This window comes from Gallinula chloropus (genome assembly GCF_964237585.1).
Source record: "Gallinula chloropus genome assembly, chromosome: 17".
NCBI classification, from domain to species: Eukaryota; Metazoa; Chordata; class Aves; order Gruiformes; family Rallidae; genus Gallinula; species Gallinula chloropus.
In genome coordinates this window covers 5,314,742-5,332,757 of record NC_140102.1, presented here as the reverse complement: position 1 = coordinate 5,332,757, position 18,016 = coordinate 5,314,742, and the positions used below count along the sequence as shown (strand labels likewise).

At 47.5% G+C, this 18,016-nt stretch overlaps 2 protein-coding genes across 2 annotated transcripts in view; one reads left to right on the top strand and one right to left on the bottom strand.

Moving 5' to 3' along the window:
- KDM2B (lysine demethylase 2B) overlaps positions 1 to 6,557 on the top strand; it is a gene marked incomplete at its 5' end in the record, with an annotated part of 115,978 nt that extends 109,421 nt beyond the window's left edge. Inside the window, 5 exons of the mRNA XM_084271930.1 lie at positions 2,099 to 2,772; positions 4,220 to 4,383; positions 4,856 to 5,017; positions 5,706 to 5,924; positions 6,373 to 6,557. Coding sequence (XP_084128056.1) covers positions 2,099 to 2,772; positions 4,220 to 4,383; positions 4,856 to 5,017; positions 5,706 to 5,924; positions 6,373 to 6,554 — 1,401 coding nt within the window. The 3' untranslated portion in view covers positions 6,555 to 6,557. The remainder of the gene's footprint in view (positions 1 to 2,098; positions 2,773 to 4,219; positions 4,384 to 4,855; positions 5,018 to 5,705; positions 5,925 to 6,372) is intronic.
- Positions 6,558 to 7,794: 1,237 nt separating this feature from the next.
- On the bottom strand, positions 7,795 to 17,296 carry RNF34 (ring finger protein 34). Its single transcript, XM_084271907.1, has 6 exons — positions 17,187 to 17,296; positions 13,373 to 13,591; positions 11,608 to 12,000; positions 11,205 to 11,261; positions 10,769 to 10,970; positions 7,795 to 9,440 (listed from the first exon to the last, which is right to left on the bottom strand). Exons 1-6 carry the CDS (start codon positions 17,190 to 17,192, stop codon positions 9,253 to 9,255), a joined length of 1,065 nt encoding a protein of 354 aa, XP_084128033.1. The 5' UTR covers positions 17,193 to 17,296; the 3' UTR covers positions 7,795 to 9,252.
- Between the last annotated feature and the right edge of the window lie 720 nt (positions 17,297 to 18,016).

Here is an 18,016-nt window from a genome sequence, read left to right as displayed (position 1 = left end):
ATTAGCAGTCGGAGCTCTCGGGCCAAGCAGGGACACTCTCAGTTGTCTGGTGGATCATGAAATGCAGTACTTGGTATATACCAAAATACTGAGGTAGAAGTGAGGACCTGGGTTTGTTGTCTTTGAGTAAATTGCTGGTGGCTGTCAGATCAGAATCAGCGGCTGGTTTTGTGTTGCACGTGTAGCTCATGAGGAGCGGCAGTCGGTTTGCCCCACAAGGCTTGGCAGCAGGAATGCTCTGGTAAATGTAGGGATGGGGGTTGCTTTGGTGGAATGAGAGAGCAAAATTCATGATACCAGTTGGTGCATACCTGCTTTCTGGCCATGCTTTCCTTTCCCTGTCCCCTTGGGCTCAGTGCAGTGCTTGCAGTCGTCTTGTGTTGCTCCGTGAAGCTCCCCAGCGCGTGAGGAAAGCGCTGTGGATCACCGGCCCTTCATCAGCACAACAAATGTCATGTGTTGGGGTCTTTACTTTTCTCTCTTCCACCAGCCAGAACTTGGAAAAGACAACAAACTCTTGAAGAAGAAGGTACTTTGCCTTTGCAATAGGTGTCTTCTCAATCCTTTTAATCCTTTCTCATGTGAGCTGACTGATGAGCCAGTTTCTCTATTAGTTCTCTGCTTGTGTCACTGCAGGCTTTTTTTACTCATTTACTCATCTTGAAACTACAGAATCTCTCTCATGGAAGCCTTTACGCTCCAGGACAGCTTAGCTGCAGTGCCTGGCTTTGTTTTGTCTGGTGTTACAGTAGAGCACTGAGCTGTGCTCTCATCAAACAGGGAGTAAAATTCGGTTTCCGTACTGATGTTCTGCTCTTCCTGTGTAGTTGCACCTTGCCCCTCCCTGGAGCTCCCACTGACATCCCTGGAGCCAGAGATGGCCTGGCACACAAGTACTGCTTACCTCCTGCAGCCTGGCTCAAGAATGGAGTCTGATACTCTTAAACTAAGTGCTCCTCAGTGCCTGTGTGACAGACACTGCAAGGTGACAGCAGTCTGTCATTGGTCTTTTTTTTTTAATCATTCTAACCTGTCATTAACTTAGTGTGACCTCTTTCTTCATCATATGTTAATTTACAGACAGGGTGATGAGCTTTCTCTGCTGAGTGCCGCAGTCTGAAGCATAGGACTGCATCCACTCACTTGATCCAATTAGTTTATTGCAAAAGCAGAGACTTTCTGATATAACAAGTGTGTTCACAGCAGTTCACCTTCCTTGCCAGTCCAGATCTCTTATTAGAGCTATTTCATTTTAACAGTTGGTGGCTTCTTTCTTGCTTGTAGTGATCAGATTAGACTTGAAGTCTTCCCCAGTCTTAGTTTGCACTTCTATCTGGCGTGCATCAGAGAGAGATGTGATTAATGTGAGCCAGTGAAATGCAGTTTGCTGGTACGAACACTGACTGGGGCAGGGAAGAAGGTGCCAGTGAACCCCTGTCACCCTGCGTTGTTTCAGGGGTCGTGTCAGTGTGAGGTCTTGTCAGGCTCGCAGGGTGTCAGACCTGTCAGTCAGATTCCCCCTTGTGTGTGCACTGGAGGTGGGGGAAGCTTAAGAGGATGGGAGGAGTTTAGTGGGATGTAAAGGAGCAGCTAAAGCAGGATTGAATGAGGCTGCGAGTATGCAGCAGTGAGAGCCGCAGCGGCACATCCCTGGGGTGAGGTGGTCACTGTGGTTCAGGAGGCTTCAGAAATTGGACCTTTGGGCAGGAATGGCTGTCAGCCGGTGTTTCAGGTGGGTGCTTTACCCAGTGCATGTGTCCCCAGCCTGGTTTCTTCTGGACTGCTGGGGAAAAAGGCTGTGTGTAGTATGGTGCTTAACATACAAATAACAATATCCATTGTAAGGCCCTTAAATCTGCAGGATTGTGCATGGTGAGTAAATGCATCTGTTGCTCTCTTGGGGTCTGGAGAGCCAATAGCTGGACTCCTCATCCCTGTGATGCCACTTGACCTTGATACCTTCAGCCAGTGAGTGTCCCCCTGTGCTCAGATTTGTGGGACCCAGTGCTGCAGGCAGCCTGACCCCTGGTACATCAGCATGTGAAGTGTTGCTGAGTGTTCTTGCTCAAATAGTCATCCCGTGTCTCTTGTTTTTCAGCGGCGATCGTGGAAGGCTTCGGATGACCGCACTGCCATGATCAAGCCCCTGCGGCGCCTGAAGCAGGAGCCGGAGGATGACCTGCCAGAAGCACCCCCCAGGTCCAAGGATAGCGACCAGTCACGGTCCAGCTCGCCCACTGCAGGGCCCAGCACGGAGGGTGCCGAGCCGAGGGACAAGAAGAAGTTTAAGATGAGGAGGAAAAGGCGGCTTCCCAATAAGGAACTGAGCAAAGAGCTCAGCAAGGAGCTCAACCAGGAGATCCAAAAAACCGAGAACAGCCTTGCCAATGAGAATCACCAACCCATCAAATCTGAACCCGAGAGCGAGAATGAGGAACCTAAGCGTGCTCTGAACAACAGTGAGAGACTCCATAGGTTCAGCAAAGGGTTAAACGGGACTCCCCGGGAACTGAGGCACCAGCTCATCCCCAGCCTGCGAAGCACACCGCGGGGAATAACCCGGCCGCCGCCTTCGCTCTCTCCTCCCAAATGCATTCAGATGGAACGGCACGTTATCCGGCCACCTCCCATCAGCCCCCCTCCGGACTCACTCCCCCTGGATGACGGGGCAGCCCACGTGATGCAGCGGGAAGTCTGGATGGCTGTCTTTAGCTACCTCAGTCATAGAGACTTGTGCATCTGTATGAGAGTTTGCAAGACCTGGAACAGATGGTAAGAGGGCGGGAAGGCCAGTTAGCTCTAAGGTGTAGCAGGATGGACTCCAAAGGGGAGTGGGTGATGGAGGCACAAATGCCTCTGAGGTGTGCGGGTCCTCAGTGGAGCTCTGTTGAGCCGATGGAGAGGGGGTGACTGGCAATGGCTAGTGATGGAGCACATCTTGTGGTGCTTTCTCAGAAATGGCTGCTCCCAGCACTGCTGGAGTAAGGAGTTGTGTGTGTGTGTGTGTGTGTGTGTGTGTGTGTGTGTGTGTGTGTGGGCACTGGCGTCAGGCTGCCGGGCCTGTGACGCCCCAGAGCAGCCTGTCCGTAGTCAGACACCACAATGTTCTTGCCTGCTGGAACAGCCAGTCTAGGTCATGCGAAGCCTTGGTGTCATTCTGCCCCAGGACTGGCTGACTGCTAATGCAGTTTGTTCAGTTCAGCTATTAATTATCTATCAAGATACAGTGAAGATCTCCCAGTGCCCTCGGTGTTCTCCTCGGAAGGTCTGGGCTGATTGTTTCCCTGCAGAGGGAACATGGAGAGTGATCCTGCTCACTGTGTTCTGTACCAGCAGAGCCGATGGAGGAGTCAAGTCCTTCCTTACTCTATTTACTCACAGCGTGTCCGTTCTGTGCCTGGGCTACCAGAGTGTGAACGTTGACACAGTGGGTGACTACACGGTAGTAGGAAGCACCAATGGACAGATTTACGTGTCTCTTGGTGGCTGTCATCTCAGATTCAGCTGCCCACAGATGGGCAGGTTATAACTGAGACTCCTTTTTCTCAGCCTGGTAACAAGCTGGGTGAATGACAAAAAGGTTGGGAGGTTGATGATGTGGTGCAGGATGACGTTTGGCAAGTGTCTCCTCCGTGGCCGTCTTGGTGTCACAGAAAGCTGGTAAATGCCCTTTCTGCTGTGGTGCAGGATTTGCTAATGGAAAGAATGAGAAGATGCAGAACCTTGCATGTTCCTTAGGACTTGGAGAGTGTAAAAATACACAAGCTACATAGATGGGAGTAACAAACACAGGGTGGGGGCATCTATTCTACAGAATTTGCTGGTTTTAAGAAAGCAAAGCAGAGGGGAGATGGGGGTGGTAATATTTAAACCCAGACTTTATATTCAGAAGATAAGCAGGGAGGTGTGGCTTGTCTTCAGGCCAGCAGATGGGTTTAGTAAGTGCTGTGATGACTTAAAAAGGGCTCTGAAGATGTTGACACTTCTAGTTCTGTGGGAACTGTTCCATGCTTCATCACATAATACATTTGATGGAGAAACTGTGACCCTTCAGGACGGAGTGTGGTGGTGTCTTAGCATCGTTCAGCATTAGTTTGGCTATTTTCAGTTAAATGCTGTAGTTTTCCCTACTGCTTAATGATGCCTTTTAAAGTCTTGCAGAAATCAAAGCAAGTGCCAAGTTAAGTGCTGTTGGCTTTTTTTTTTTCTTTCTGGGTAGGTGCTGTGACAAAAGATTATGGACCAAAATAGATTTAAACCATTGTAAATCCATCACTCCACTTATGCTTAGTGGCATTATTAGGAGACAGCCTGTAACCCTTGATCTTAGTTGGACAAATATATCTAAAAAGCAGCTGAGTTGGCTTATCAACAGACTGCCAGGTAAGTGATGGGGGGGGGGTGTTTAGAATTTTTTTTGACTGCTTCTCTTTGTGTCTAAACTGTGATCTCTGAGGAACATCTGTGGAGATCAGTGTGTCCTAGGAGAGGAGGAGATGTGTAGGAAGGAAGCATCTGTGGGTTAAAATGGGCCCAAAACTAGTTCTGTTGTGACTACTTGGCATGCTAAGTAAATGATTTGAGGCAGGTCTTCAACAGGTGATGTCAGTGTGGGAAGTGTCTGCGCTGATGGGGTTACTGGGGGGGGGGGGAATGGTGGTGGGGTCAATGCTCAACCACAGTAATGATACTGTGGATGGTGGGAGAGATGGAGGGCGGGCGGGAGGAGGCCGATGGGGTCACTGCTGGCCCTGCAGCACCAGGGTTGTCCATCAGCAGTGCACATGGTAGCAGAGATCTGTGTGGGTCTGTATCCAGGTAGGCCACATGCTCCAACTTCTTCTGTTATCTGCAGGTCTTCGAGACCTGCTGTTATCAGGGTGCTCGTGGATAGCAGTGTCGGCACTTTGTAGTTCCAGTTGTCCTTTACTCCGAACTCTGGATGTGCAGTGGGCAGAAGGCCTGAAGGATGCACAAATGAGAGACCTCTTGTCACCACCCACAGATAACCGGCCAGGTAACAGGCAGGAGGAGCACACGGGAGGCCTGTCCCAGCTGTTGAGTGGCATGCTCTGCTGCTAGTTCCCCTTGGAGGAAGTGGGCAAGAAACCCCCACAGATAGCACCGGTGGGGTTCTGGGCTTTGCTGATGCACGAGGTGTTCAAAGTAGTGACTTGCAACACCTCCTTGCTGGAAGCCACTGGGTAACGAGTGATGTTCTCTGGCTGCTGAACAGTCATCTGAGCCACTGTGCTGGTTTTCTGTCTGACTTTCTTCTCTTCAGGCTGCAACGGGTGTACTTTAGAGAGTATGGAAACACTTTCTTCCAGTTCAGGGAAGGAGCAGTTCTGTGGGTCATGCCACATTCGCCCGGATCTCAGCTCAGGTGAAATTTTGAGCAAATCAGATCTGCTTTCTGGCATGCACTGCACAGCCTACTGCTTACTCCCGAGTTGTAATTCTGCTGGGCCCCTGCAGTTATTTTCATCCCTTTTGTTTTGAAATCAGGAGGTGGCTTTGCCCACGTGCCTGTTCCAAAAGTAGGCGAGTGTTCCTGCTGATGTCCCCTCCAAAGCTCCAGACAGGCCAAAGCGTCTGAAGTAGGGCAGCAGTGTTGTGTGTCACAGTGCATTTCATATAGATCTGCAGATGTTTGCAACACGGGCTGGGAGCGTTGGGAGTGACGCGCTGCCTCCGCTTTCCAGGTCAGATCGACAACCGGAGTAAGTTACGGAACATCGTTGAGCTGCGTTTGGCTGGCCTGGATATTACAGATGCTTCTTTGCGGCTGATCATAAGGCACATGCCTCTGCTCTCCAAACTCAATCTTAGTTACTGTAATCACGTGACAGATCAGTCTATTAACCTGCTGACCGCGGTTGGAACCACCACGCGGGATTCATTAACAGAAATTAATTTATCAGGTAAGTGGCACACATGTGGAGGGGGGAGGAAGAGGAGGGGATTCGCCCTTCGGCGTTAGACCTGGGTGAAGTGCTTTGTTGGTGGAGGTGGCTTTACCCAGCCTTAGTGTAACCTCCCTACCAGGACCCCATTTAAGCAGCTGGATGTACGTGACACACACACACACCCCCCACGCAGCTGCCTGGCCTTTCCCCAGCCCGGCGCCAGCACCGTACCCCCTCATCCTCTGCGGGGGATTTTCCAGGGCCGCCACACTGCACATCTGGTGTGCTTGGCTTTCATCTCCTCAGTTACACAATGGAGTCACGGGGATGGGGCTGGCACAGAGCGAGGGGGGGAGTAGGAGGGACCTGGTGCACTCAGGATAAACCGTCCTGAGCTGGAGAACAACCGCAGAGACGTTGTTAAACTTCTCCCCCTTCGGGGTTTCTTTGTTGTTTCTGTCAGACTGCAATAAGGTTACTGACCAGTGCCTGTCTTACTTCAAACGTTGTGGGAACATCTGCCAGATCGACCTGAGGTACTGCAAGCAGGTGACAAAAGAAGGCTGTGAGCAGTTCATAGCAGAGATGTCAGTAAGTGTTCAGTTCGGGCAAGTGGAGGAAAAACTTCTGCAAAAACTGAGTTAGTTAAAGGACACGTGTAAATACTGGGGTGAGGGGGGGACGGGACTGAGAACACGTAGGGATTTTATTTTCAATTGGGAACTTGGACTATTGGAAAATAACGACGATTGGATTTTACAACTCTTGTTGAGAACAACATGAAACTACCCATGATAAGAATTTCAACTTGTGCCACTAATTCAGTCTACCTGGGATGTCCTGCACTGGCTCTTATGCAAATTCATAAGGCGACTGTTATTGATGATAATTGTTCACACCCGGATGACGACTGATCTCCCAGAAATACTGTTATTTAAAGTACCACAGCATGTGCTTGGTAGTGTAAATTTGATTTCTGCTTTTCATTTCTTAAAACAACAACAACAACAACAAAAGTTGGTGTCATCGAAGTGGACCACACACTGCATTTCTGCCTTCTTAACACGTTTTGTTTTGTTACATCTTACATTATGCAGAACTATTTTTGTACAAAAATTGTTTAAAAATTATTTATGCAATGTTTGAATGCATTACCAGTGTTTCGGTTTTGATTGCCAATTTTTATCTTTACTTATGGTAGGCGAGAACTTAACCTATACTTCGTAGACAGTATCTATCTACAAACGTGCCCAGGTCAGGAAAAGTAGGTTAATACTTTCAAACTTAAAGCATGTTTTAATGGAAGTTTATATCCTGCTTTGTATACTTCAGAAGTGACATAAGCATGTTGTGGAAATAAGGTGTAAATTATAGTTGAAGTAAAACACTTTGCCAAGTTTTATCTGTATAGAAATCACCTTTTTTCTCAAAATTTTAAAGAATTCCAATTTCAGCTTTTGCACATAGGAGGGTTTCACTCTGTAGCATGAGCTCTTGTACTCAATATAAAATTAATTTATACAGTGAGTCCAGCCGTAGAATAAATGGTCAAACGTCGTCTCTTTCTTTGAAGTGTGAGTTGAGTTCTCATTTAAGGTTTATAACATGGTTATTTCCTGATTGTAAAATTCTGCATTCATAAGTGCCATTGTTGTACGGTGTTGTTTTCGTAGACCTTCCTGATGCAGTTTTACCTTTGTTGAATTTGTATAAACAATTGTACAAAAACAGGCACTGGCTCTGTGGGTTTCTGTTCCACTGTGGGGATTGTTGGGGGGGGGAAGTTGCGTTGTCTCAAAAGGAGAAGATTGAAGCCTGAGGGGAGTAACCACATCCCCCCACCCCCTCCCAGAGCTGGTTGAGAAAAGAGACAGAGGCTGAGAAAGCCCATCGCAAATCTTTATTAAGCTTGTGTGGCTATAGATCAGCATGGAACGAACATACAGGGTATGTTTGTTTTCATTAGCTTACCCATGGACCAGGCTCCAGGAGTTAAGTACCATTAAAAAGTTACTTCTAAAAAATAAAGCCAGTGAGAGGTTTGCTCCCTTCTGAAAAATAACCAGTGGTGTCTCCAAGCTGTGTATTTCACTTTGCAGAGCAGCTACTTTCTCTTTTTTTCAAGCCAGCTTAAATTGTCACCCAGAAGAGAGAGAGGGTGTGACTGAAGCAGAGGTACTACAGCCCAGGCAAAGCCTGTCCCTGTCTGTTACAGTGCTAGCACGTGGGAAACTCAAAGGAGAAGCTGTTGCTTCATCTATCAACTCTGCTCTAAGGATAAAGGGCAGGACAGAACAGCTCCTTCCACCTTTGTGCAGTAAATTTAGGTGAGGCTGAGAGCTCTGTTAGGGGACTGCCAAGGGCTGGCTGGCAGGGAAGCGTGGTTAAGGGACCCGGTTAAAGTCAGTGAGGTTTTAGACAGTTGCCTTGTTTCCCTTAGTAAAGCCCTCCCTGTGAGGGAGGTTGAAGGTTACAACGTACATTCCACATGTTAGCAGCAAGTAGTTTCATGACCCTGATTAGTATTCACAGTAACATCAGGCTGTCGGCACACGGAGTACAATCATCATATGTAAGATTAATAGTTACAATAGGCATGAGTGGATTAAGGACCATGAGTGTGGTTTTACTAAACCCCTTCTTAAAAAAATAGTTTTTTTCCTAAACTAAAAACCACTCGGTAATTGGTACTGGACACCCAGGGCTGAACCCCAGGAGGTGATGGAAGCTTTCTAAATGTTGATTGATGAAGAATGGCCAAGACAGTACACGTGTAACAGCAGACATTCTGGAAGAAGCAATCAGTGCAAAAGGGATTGCTTAAGGGCTTCTGTGCAGGTATGTTAACGGCAGCACGTTCTACAGTCACAGCTCGCACCGTCACACTGTTGCAGGGACAGTGTCAGAACAATTACATTCTATACTTATGTAAAACCAAATGTTCAACAGGTAATATTCGTTGCTTCTAATGCACTAGACAAGGTAACACTCTAATCTGGTTGCGCAAAGGTGTTTTCTGACCCCTTGCTGAGCACTGAGTCATCAGAAGTGATATTCTTCAGAAGAGAGCAAGAACTGCTGTAAACAGTTTGACTCGAACAGTTTGGGGCATGGTAAGGTAAGTCAGTCAGGCAGCACTGTCACTGCCCTCACAGGCACCACATTGTACTGCCTGAGCGCAGGGTTCAGTGTGATGTAAAAAAATGTTCACAAACTTCTAGATCCTGATGTTCAAACTGCTGTTTATCAAGCACTAAAAAGCTGACATATGCCCCAAGGGGTGGCACTCCTGCCCCCAGAAATCCTGGAAGAGAGACTGTAACAATCCATTTTTGGTCTTGGTTTAAGATTTGAACACATGCACAGCCCGTACAACGTATTGTCGGCAGATGGGGCACTCGCTCATCCTCTTGCCGCACTTGGTGCAAGTGACCATGTGGCCGCACTCCAGCAGCACACAGTCGATCACGGCGTCCATGCAGATCCGACACAGGTTGTCATCATTGTCGTTCAGCTGCATCTTCTCACCCTCTGGAAACCAAGAGAGGGAGGTCACACCTTCAGGCCCTGGAGCACCAGTTAAGTTCCAGCCTAGGCAACCACTACACTAGACAGCTAATGCAGCATGAAGTGCCTGTGAACCCCATCCACAGTAGTTTTTCTAACCCACAGCTAAGAATTCCTTCAAAAAAAAATAAAGCCCCCAGATAAACAAGAGCTAAAGCGCCCCTAAGTGAACATCCAAACTGGCTTCACTCCTCAAACTCTTGAGACCATTATCCCTTCAGAACAAAACACCTGTGAAATGATGTGTTGGATTAAAATTCAGAGCATGTTGATCTTTCCATCTCTGAGCTTAGTTTTGCAGAACACCTTCCTCAGCAGCTACAAGAACAACAAAGCAGACTAAGAAGCCAGAGCCTTAATCTGGAAAGGTGGCAGAACTAGACAAAACCTGTCAAGTTTCATTGAAAACAGCCATCCCCTTTCAGTAACTGACTCTTTTCTCAGACCACATTGGAAAAAAAAAAAGTAAGCTTTAAACATTCACTTCAGACAGGTTTTAAATTCTAATTTCTGTGACTGAACTGAGGGTCTCACTTCAGCTGTGCTTTGACAGTCACTAACAGTCCCACATGCTCACAAGCCTTCTCCACCCTGATTAGCAGAGTCCTGGTGGTGTATGTGTTGGCGCAATCTGGCTGCAAAGAGACCTGATCACCAGTGTCCCCTGTTCTTTACAGCCTGACTGCCAGGCAGGCGTTTTTCAAGCTGCCCATGACATCAAAAAGTTGTTCCTCAGATTCTCCTTTGTGCACAGGGGTTGCTCTATGGATGCACTAAGTCACACAAGTCACGCTAGTTGTAGAGTGTAAGGGAGGGCAAAACAATACCAGTCACTGAGCTGCAGCTACAGAACCTCCCATCAAGAAAACATGGACCAAGATCAAACCACTTTAACTTGGGCTTCTGCCACTGCAGCTTTTAATTCTGCAGGACAGTAAGACCTGGATTGCTTTGGGCTGTCAGCTGCTACTGAGAAGCTCTTGCTAATGCACTGTGAAACCGAATAAAGGGCACAGAGGTGCCAAGTTTCACACAGGTTCTCAGTTTTACCTTCACCATGACAGCTGAGCACTCCACAGCACAAAAAAAAAAAAAAAGCCAGTCCTGGAAAGCTCCATTTACTCACTAGAACCATGTTCAACTACTCTAGATACACCTCGAATTTTTAAAACCCACTTTGCAGTTGTTCCAGCTGAGCAGACCAAGTTAGATACCCAAGATCCTTCTGTTGGCAGAACCAGCTACTTGGAAAACAGTAGTCTTAAGAAAGCAAGAATTAAATATAAACCTACGTGTCTTGTGGTTTTCTTCACTCTCTCTGTACAGTCTGCTCACTTTTTCAACAAGTTCCCATTTTTCACAGCATCCTGAGTAGTTGACAAAGTTACACGCCAGTATTTCCTTCAGCTGCCGAACACTCAACCCTTCAATGTCTTCCAGACTTGAAATATCGGACAAAGATGCCCTCCCTCGCTTTCTGGACAATCCAGGGGTCTGAAACACATCAAGCATAGGTTTTTAACTGTACATTCAGAGCACCAGATCTGTGTTACATTAGACAGCAGCAAGTTGGCTGAAGTTTTACTCTTTTGAAAGTATTTGCAGACAGGCACTGCTAGGCACAGCTAATGCTGAGGGAACTAGAGTGTGACGGCAAATGTTGGCAGAGACCTAAGCATTTTGTGGTCACACACCAAGAAGTCATTGTTTGGATAGTTCTTATCTCACCTGCTCTTCTGCGCTTTCTTCTTCTTCATTATTTATAGAAGATGTTTCAGTTTGTCCCTGTGTACAAAACGAAACTAATCAGGATTAAAAAAAATATATATATATATAAAATTATCCATTCTAAACCAGTTTTCTTTAAACAAAACTGCTCACAGATGACATTTTGAAGTTTCAATTGCTACAAGCTGTTACTCATTTAAGCCACTTCTATCATCTAAACTAATAATCTTATGTAATAATCTATATTCAGGCAAGAGATAGAAAAGGTTTTTTCCTGCCACCCTGAATTGCACCAATTGACATTTGATTTTAAAGCAATGCATACCTATTTAAAAAAGAATAAATTAAAAAAGAACCCCCTAGAAATCTGGCTATACCCCAAAACACATTTTAATTGTTGTACCCGTGAAGGTGTTCCATTTCCTGTGCTTCCCCTTCCGTTGGCAAGTTCTCCCCCTTGAGAGGACACCGATACAGACATAGAAAACGGATGAGTAAAAAACCCCGAAGTCTGTGACCGTGACGAATGCAAACTACCAGCGTCCATCTCCTCCTCTGAGCCTAATCCATGGTGGCACAGCACCAGATCCACCAAGTCTTCTTTCTCTCTGCAAGTATCTGTGGGGATGTTTCTGAGAATCAGGTACTGACGCAGATCCTTTACTTTCAATCTCATTAACTGAGGTCGCTGAAAGGCTGTTTCTTGCAGCAAGTGACAAGTGGAACATCTTCTGAGATTCTCTTGTAAGACTGAACAAACTGAGCAAAAATCTTTCTTGCAGTCACAGCACACGTGCTAGGGAGAAAGAGGAAACAAACACCCATTGAGCTGTATGTCACAGACAGCAGGTCTACACCTCATGCTCTCCTCCTCCAGGCTACGTCATTTATTATTAGTGTTCCAATTGTTGGGTTTAACATATGTAATTTTTAGGATTTAAGTGTAGAAAACTGCCCTGTCAAAGAGTTTTGCAGGCGTTCCAAGGCAGCCTGTCACTTACTACTGTCAGCTGCTCTGAGGTTTCAATAAGAAAACACTATGAAAAAACAAATTAATAAAGTAGTCAAGTTGTAGTTTAGACAATAAACAGAATCGAAAGCCAATTTCATGGTATGTTAAAATACTTTTGAATATACTGTCACTGCTCTTGTCACATGTCTGAAAAAACCAGTATAATCCCCAAGCTTCAAAGAACATACTTCTTCCTCAATTGGTTCAAAGAATTCAAAGTCGGCCTTAAATGTGATGAATCACGTGGTAGGTAAATACTCCCCAAATGCCCAGATGTCATCTCTGACAGGAGCTTTGTTCAAAAGACTTGCTAGAAAACACAAAAGCTAGAACAGGCAAGACTTTCAGCAGCGATTTTAAATGGTCATCTTGTCCACTGTGAGCAAATACACTCTTCCAGCTTTTTTGGATTTTAACAAATTAATACTGGCTTCAGAAAATGTCACTACAGAATGCTTACTTCAATAAAGTGTTTGCCAGGTGAACAACAGGACATGGAGGAAGGGGGAAATTGAACACACAAACTGAAGAAAGAGGATTCATATCTAAATGAGCTACAGAGAATTAGGTCACTGAGTGGACAAAATAATGATGCTGGACAGTTGTGATACACAGGAATAATATTAACGGTCCCAATTTGATTTGTCTGCATTAGTCCACCAACCTGCCTCCAAATGAAGCAAGAGGCTGCCAGGAGTGCAGCAGCATGTAACAGAACTAAACCTGGTTAGGAAACATGGAATTACACAAGTATATCAGAGAAAGAAGCTGTGATACTATATTGCGAGTTCTTAGCTGTTCCATCATTCAGTTTGTTCATTCCAGTACCAACTACTACGCTTGGTATCACCTTCAGAGCCAGATTTGTTTTAATGTTTATGACTCTGCAGCTAAAACACATATCTAATGAATTGGAATCCACTAATTTTTAGGTCAGACCAGATCCAGTGTGTCACCGATTAATGAACAACAGACCTCTTAACTTCTAATCCTGTCTGGCATTAATTTCCTGTGACCTCAGTACAAAGCACTTACTCCCTCCCTGGCTATCTGCCTTGGGTTTCCTTATCTAAGGAAAAATACACATTCATCTCCTGGCATGCCTACAGATTCATTCAGAGGAGTAAAACCACTACAGGATATGAAATATACTCACTTTTTTCCTAAAAACAGAAAAGGAAAGTCCACAGGCTTTGCAAACTATGTTAGCACTCGCCGCAGCTGGAGACGGATATGCTGAGAAATCAGTATTTGGTGCGAATCTGAATGGGCCAGCACCTCCCCCAAAGCCAGCCTGCTGGCCACGGACAGCTCCGGTACCCATGACTTCATTCAGCAGTCCACAGCAGGAAGCCCACATGGAAGTAGCTCCCGCCTGAAAACATTCACAAACCAAGAAAGAAAATTAATATCTGAAAAACCACGTGAGATGTAACGTGCTGCTGAAGAACTACTTCACTCCATCTGCCATCACCCCAAAAGCACATGACGTGAATTCCCAGAGCACCAGGCACTCGCACGCTGGCAGCTCTAACAACCCAATAGTCTCCACTTCCCAGCCACAAGTCAGCATAGGTGATAACACTTGCTTCTGAGATGCTCACACAGGCACAAGGAGCTCGCTGTCATAGCTCCTTTCCAGCAGAGTTCCACACAAAAAAGGGTAAGGAGCAAAGAAGGAAGAGGCTGCCAGCCAGCTGTAGGTGAGGAACAAAGCCTGCAATAAGGACAGGCAGCAACACAATTCATCATGATGAGTGCAGAGCTGTCCCCTGCAGGACCTTCCCCAGAACTAATCCAGCTCTGATGTGACTCACAATAAAACTCTCAAAAAAAAAAAAAAACAACAAACCACAACCCAGAAGTTTCTGGGTTTTCAAACTTGAAAGTAATAAACCAATTTTTGTGAGAAACAGCTTTGTCTCTTTGAGAGGGAAGTGTTTTAAGAACTCCCTGAACCTGCTGGTTTGTTGTCTTACAAAAATGTCTAATAAAATTTTATGTTAACTCACTCTACATCGATTAGATTTCAGTTCTGAGTCACACAATCTTAAAACACTACCAAACAATGTACATACATCAATAAACTGCCACTTTTTGATCTGTGAAAGCCTTTAGCACTAGATTCTCTATCAAAAGTACATATTCTACTTCAAGGTGGAATTTGGACTCCAAGTTGTTCAGGTCACATGTTTAATCACTGTCAGGTGACTCACTAAAACGTACTCAAAAAGAGTTTCTTTCTGACAGGAAGCTGAGTAGGACTTCCTTTAAACACATTTTTTTTCATACTTTTTTTCTCAGGCTGGTTAGGGCTGTTCTGGTTTTCATTTCGGGGAAGCCTCTTTTTTTCCTCTCTTCACTCCTCTCCCAAAGCTTTTATGAAGATACAAAGTAATTGCTTTTGAAACTTGTAGTTCTGGTTGTAAAACCTAAACCAACCAGCACACACACACTCAAGCTCAGTAACGATGTTGCTTTAATTCCTACAGTAACTAGACTAATTTCTCTATTAACTTGCACATTTCCCCTGCAGCAAACAGTCTTGCTACATCTGTAGAAATTTAACACAATAACAGGGGAGACACCAAAACATCTTCAAACCACTAAGCACACAAGTTAAGAATAGAGTCCTCACTCTGGTTTAAAGAGAAGCTGTGAGAACCAAGACCATGGGACCAAGCGTTCTACCTCACTGCCTTGACGTAAGTGCCCTCAGGGTGGAACAGCAAAAGCATCTCTGCAAACCACACAAACCTGGTACTTTGCTTTCACTCTTGCAAACTGACTTTAAGAGTGTTGCAATAAGGTGAAATACCATCAGTCACCGTGCTTCTAAGCTGTACCACACATTAATAGCATTGCATGCAGCAATAACATCAAATACAGGTGCAACAATTTAAATTCACTCGTCTAATTTTACAGATATTTCAAGGGCAAAATTCACCCCAGGAGTAACAAGAAACCCCCATGCTGTGGGCACCCCATGCATAAGGGAAAATCTTCCTAAGCTTCCCACAAGTGGAGTTCAAGGGGGATGAACTGCAGCAACCCTTCCCTGACCTCCAGCCAAGGCACAGGTAGCCCCAGCACGTGGCTGCACTCTGATGCACCTGGACTTTGTCATCAGACCTCTGTGACAATCGTCAGAGTGTCATCAAACTAAGACTCCATTTCTACTTTTCAGTAATAGAGAGTGGAAACAGATCAATATTCATTTTCCCTTTAGAATTTATCCTAGTTTATTGAGCAAGAGCAACTCACTTCTCAGGATTACATTCTGCAAACCAATGACTTAATCCAAGAGAGCTCCAACTTTTAAAACTTGGGACTTTTGGAAAAAAATTATTTTTTTCTTGTCTTAAGTGAAAGTCATCAGTTGCAGAAATATTACTCTAACTCTTCCTGTATTCAAAGAAATGAGCTAGCTTTATATTTAGAAGATTTTTAAACTAGCAACACAAAAACCAGAAAAATCAGACAAGGAACCAAATGGGTCTGTGAGAATGCCATGTGATTATGGTCTTTTCAGGGGGTCCCACAGGACACACAACTAAAAGGACATAACAGAGTTGCTACCACAAGCCTTGCCTGATACTTCAACACCTGCTTCTCAGACTTATTTTATTCAAGATCCTGTAACAACTGCTCAGACATCACTGTTGACACTAAATAAATACATACTTAGACAATTTTTCTACCCACTTTTGGTATATGAATGTTGCTAGCATTAAACATTAAGTCTCTTCACACCTACTGCCAAGCGTTCTGTCATTTTAAGGTGAAAGGTAAGGCAACATGGGTATCATTAATTTTCTCCTTAACCTAAATCCACTGAGGATTCTTTCTAGGCACTGGTGTCATTAACCAATAATTGAATTACAGTGACTAGACTCTTCCTATTACACTGTAAAAGAAATGAGAACGTGCTGAAAAGCACCAACACAAGAGACAAATGAGACATGCCAAAACGAAAACTCCCTCTCCCTTGAGAATAAGTTAAAACGTTGCCAATTTCTGCACCAAAAGCCTTTCCATCTTCAACAGCCACCACTTCCATATTCTCTTCTAACAAGCTGCCATCAGCTATCTTCTTCCTCCATATCTAACAGGGTAAAACACTGCGTTTCAACTTCTCTGGTTTTACTTTTGGCTCTAAGGGCGTTTAGTAACCCGAGGCGAATTTCACCTCAGAAAGCCACCGGCCCCAAGCAGCGGGGGGGCTGCGTGCTGCTCCTTACACCTCCGTGCAAGCAGGATGTGCTATCAAAGCCATCAGACCAGCAGCCGAAGAGATCTTATTTTTTTTTTTAGCTTAAAATTTCATCTTCACGCTCACCCTGAGGTTCAAACACCGCTCGGAACCCGCCGAACCCGAAGACCTCCGGTTTCCACAGCTCTGCCCTGAGAGCACAACGACGGCCTCGGACGCGGAGAAGCGCCTTTGGGGAGCGAACCCCCACCGCTGGCCCCTGCCGCGCCCCCCCCCCCCCCGCACACCGACCCGGCGGCAGCTGCCTCTCGACCACCGCCCCCCTCACAGGCCCAACCTCCACGCACCGCCCCGAGCCCGGCTCCGTCCCGTTCAGAGCCCTGCCGGTCCTCCAGCCGCCGCCGGCGGGGATCGACGGCGTGTGGAGACTGGGGCGGAGGCTCGCCTCAGGCGGAGGCTCGCCTCAGGCGGCGGCGCCAGGCCCTGCCCGGTTGCTGAGTCAGTGGAGGGCGCCGGGGCTCCTCGGCAAAGCGGCCTCCGGCCCGGGCACCCCTCGGTAACGGTGCGGGCCCGGGGGAGCGGCAACGGCCGCGGCCGGGCTGGGCGGCCTGAGGCGAGGAGGGAGGGGAGGGGCGGCAGCGGCCCGTCCCACCGGGGTCCCGGCCCCGTCACGCGCCGGGTCGCCCCCTCCTCCCTCCCCGCAAGCGAGAGGAAAGACGTTCTCCCAGTCAGAGGAGCCCCCCCCGCCCCCTGTTACCTTCATGGCCGCTTCGCCACCGCCACTCGCGTCCCAGCGCTGTTCGCCACCGCCTCAACCGGGCGCCGTCCGCCGCGGCGACCCCCGGCACCGGGCCGGGCCCAGCCGCCCCCTCCTCCTTTTTCTCCTCCCCCCAGCGGGCCCCCGCCCTGCGCGGCGTTCCAGCGAGCCGCCTCACGGAGGGCGGGCCTTGCCGCTGCGCCGCACGCCACTGGCTGTCCCGCCGTCGACAGCGAGCGGGAGAAGCCAATAGGAAGAGAGGAAGCGCCTGTGTGTTGGTGGGGCGGAGGTTCCGCGGGCGCGCAGGGACGCGGTGGGGAAAGGGGAGTGTTAAGCCACCCGTCAAGCACGGACCGCAGGCGCTGACAGCTGTGAGCGTGCGGACAGTGATGTCACTGAAACAACACAACTTTTTCCTCATGCTTTTGGGTTGTTTCGGGCTTTCCCCCCCACCCCCCGCACACAGAAGCGGGTGTGCAGCGGCTGCAGGCTGTCCCCAGGGTAGCGCAGGGGGCGGTGCAGTCACCGTCCCTCGGGGCGCTCCAGGAGAGGCTGGGTGAGGCACTGAGGGACAGGGGTTAGCGGGTACCGGGGCTGTCGGGGGGTAGGCGGTTGGGCTCGATGACCTTGGCGGTCTTTTCCAACCTTTACGATGCGGTGACCCGCCCAGCCCGCTCCGCGTGTGGAGAAACGGGGGCTGGCACAGCGCTGGGGCGGCCGCCCGCGGGGCTCGGGCGTGCTGGCACCTCTGCGTCCCGGCAGGGAATGAAAAGGCTCGGTGCTGCTGGCAGACGGCCCGAGTGGGGATTATTCTCCCAAGCCCTCTGGTG

Bases quoted from the DNA above. Each gene is read 5' to 3' on its own strand.
- RNF34 (XM_084271907.1), bottom strand. The intron at 12,001-13,372 runs GTGAGTATATTT...CTTTCTCCCTAG, and splicing joins TTTCTGTTTTTAGGAAAAAA to CACGTGTGCTGTGACTGCAA. The intron at 9,441-10,768 runs GTAGGTTTATAT...CTTGGTTTCCAG, and splicing joins TGAAGAAAACCACAAGACAC to AGGGTGAGAAGATGCAGCTG.